This window comes from Mesitornis unicolor, unplaced genomic scaffold (genome assembly GCF_000695765.1).
Source record: "Mesitornis unicolor isolate BGI_N332 unplaced genomic scaffold, ASM69576v1 scaffold31083, whole genome shotgun sequence".
Classification (NCBI taxonomy): Eukaryota; Metazoa; Chordata; class Aves; order Mesitornithiformes; family Mesitornithidae; genus Mesitornis; species Mesitornis unicolor.
The window spans coordinates 1-2,093 of record NW_010173136.1 but is presented as its reverse complement, the minus strand read 5'-3'; the positions used below and the strand labels follow the sequence as shown (position 1 = coordinate 2,093).

General features: G+C 59.2%; 1 protein-coding gene across 1 annotated transcript; it reads right to left on the bottom strand.

The window, feature by feature from the left end:
* Window positions 1-280: 280 nt before the first annotated feature.
* CABP7 (calcium binding protein 7) lies at window positions 281-1,505 on the bottom strand (the record flags this gene model as incomplete). The annotated part of the gene is made up of 3 exons (XM_010180617.1): window positions 281-408; window positions 541-694; window positions 1,393-1,505. Coding segments are annotated over 3 exons (395 nt in total), but the record flags the coding sequence as incomplete, so codon positions are not given.
* Between the last annotated feature and the right edge of the window lie 588 nt (window positions 1,506-2,093).

Below are 2,093 nucleotides of genomic sequence, written 5' to 3'. Positions count from 1 at the left end.
GTTACATGCACTTACGGGTTGGTTTTAGGTTCTTTTTCTGGCGAGAGAGGGTTTATTTGTTTGTGTCCGCGTCTTTATCAAAGTTCCCATGTTCTGCAAACAGCCATGCGATCGCAGGCTGTCCCCCCTCACGTCTGCCCCTGTCCAGGGGGGGATTTTGTGTGTCTGAGGTATATATATGTGTGTGTGTATATATATATACACATACACACATCTCGACACTCCCCGCTGTGGTGCGGCTCCCGCGGGAGCTGGCGGCAGGCGCTCGGGGTGGCTCCTACTACTTCATGCCGCTGCGCAGCACCTGGTTGGCGGCGATGAGCATCACGCTGATGATGAAGGCGATGGCGAAGGCGCAGATGAGGCTCTTCCGCACGCAGGTCTGCCGGATCTGCTGGCTGGAGCAGGCTGCGAGAGGAGAAGGCCCAGGTTGAGTTACCCCAACACCTCCCAAGTACCCCTCAGGTACCTGGTGCCATCCCCATGGCGTCGGGGCTGGGAAATTTGGCTCCACATCCTCCCCTAGAAGCCGGGGCTCACTCTCCACATCGACGGGGCACTCCTCGGCCGTGCCCATGTGGCTCTCCTCCTCCGTCATGATGATGTTCTCGATGTCCTTCATGGAGAGGTGCTCGCAGAAGGTGTCATACAGCAGCCGCTTCAGCTCGTCCACCGTCAGCTTCTGCATGTCGCACTGCGGGAAGTGGGTGAGGGGCTCAGGCGGGGCTGACCCTACTGGTGGGGGGGATGCTGGGGATCGCCCGGCACCCTCAGAGGCTGCGGTTTGGATGGTCCCCCCCTGTTTTTGGTGGGGAAAGGGCTGGTGACCAGCTGACCTCCAAGGGGACCCAGTGGGTGCCCAGCCATGGGCGGCTGCTGTCCCATGTGAGGCAGGAACAGAAGCGCTTCGGGCTGGTGTAACCTTGACCCTAACCCAGAGCCTGACCTTGACCCTGAAGCTGAGCCTAACCTGAAACATGAGCCCAACTCTGACCCCATCCCTAACCCTTACACCAACTCTAACCCTGACCCCAGCCCCAAACCTGACCCTGATCCTAACCTTAAACCCAACGCTAAAAACAATCCTGACCTTGACCCTAACCCTGACCCTAACCCTAAACCAGATCCCAACCCTGACCCCAACCCTGACCATGACCCTACCTTAAAATGATCCCAACCCTGACCCCAACCCCAGCCCTGACCCTAATCCTGACCCTGATCCTAGACCTGATCCTAACCTTAAACCCAACTTTGACCCCAACCCTGACCTTGACCTTAAACCTGAGCCTAACCCTGCCCCAAATCCCAACCTTGACCCTAACCCTGACCCTGAGCCGCCCCCCAGTCCCCTTGGTGGGGATCTGGGGGCACTGCCCCCCAGGGGGTCCCTACCTTCCAGAAGACGGTGTCGAAGTCGGTGCCGTGGAACTTCTCAGGGATGCCTGAGGTGGACAGCTTGGGCCCCAGCAATGTCACGAACTCCTCGAAGTCCACCTGCCCGTCACCTGCGGGACATGGGGGCGGCCGTCACCCCCTCCCGGGCACGGGGACATGTGTGACACCCTCCCAGAAGGGTTCCCATGGGGCTGCTGGGTGAGGGGTGGACACCCTGCCTGAAATCAGTGATGCTTGGAGGTCTCAGCCCCAAGGGGTCCTGCTCCAATCCTTGGTGTTTTTTTTGGGGGACCCCACTCCTGGACCAGCAAAGTTTGGGGTCCCCCATCACTGGCCAGGATGCCCAACACCCACTGGGGTCCTCAGTGTCAGCTGGAACCCCAACGTCATCTGGGGACACCCCAGTGCTGACTGGAGACCCCCAGTGCTGACTGGGGAATCCTCAAACCAAGCAGGGACTCCTACACTGGGTGGGGACCTCCAACCAAGTTTCAGGTCCCCCAACACCAGCTGGGATACCCAACACTCCAGTGCTGGCTGGGACCCCCAATGCTATCTGGGGACCTCCAATGCAAGCTGGCTATCCCGTCTTGTCTGGCCATCCCATTGCTGGCTGGGGACCCCCCCCAGTGCCATCCAGGACCCTGAACACCAGCTGTTTAACTTATTTATCAATGATCTGGATGAGGGCATTGAGT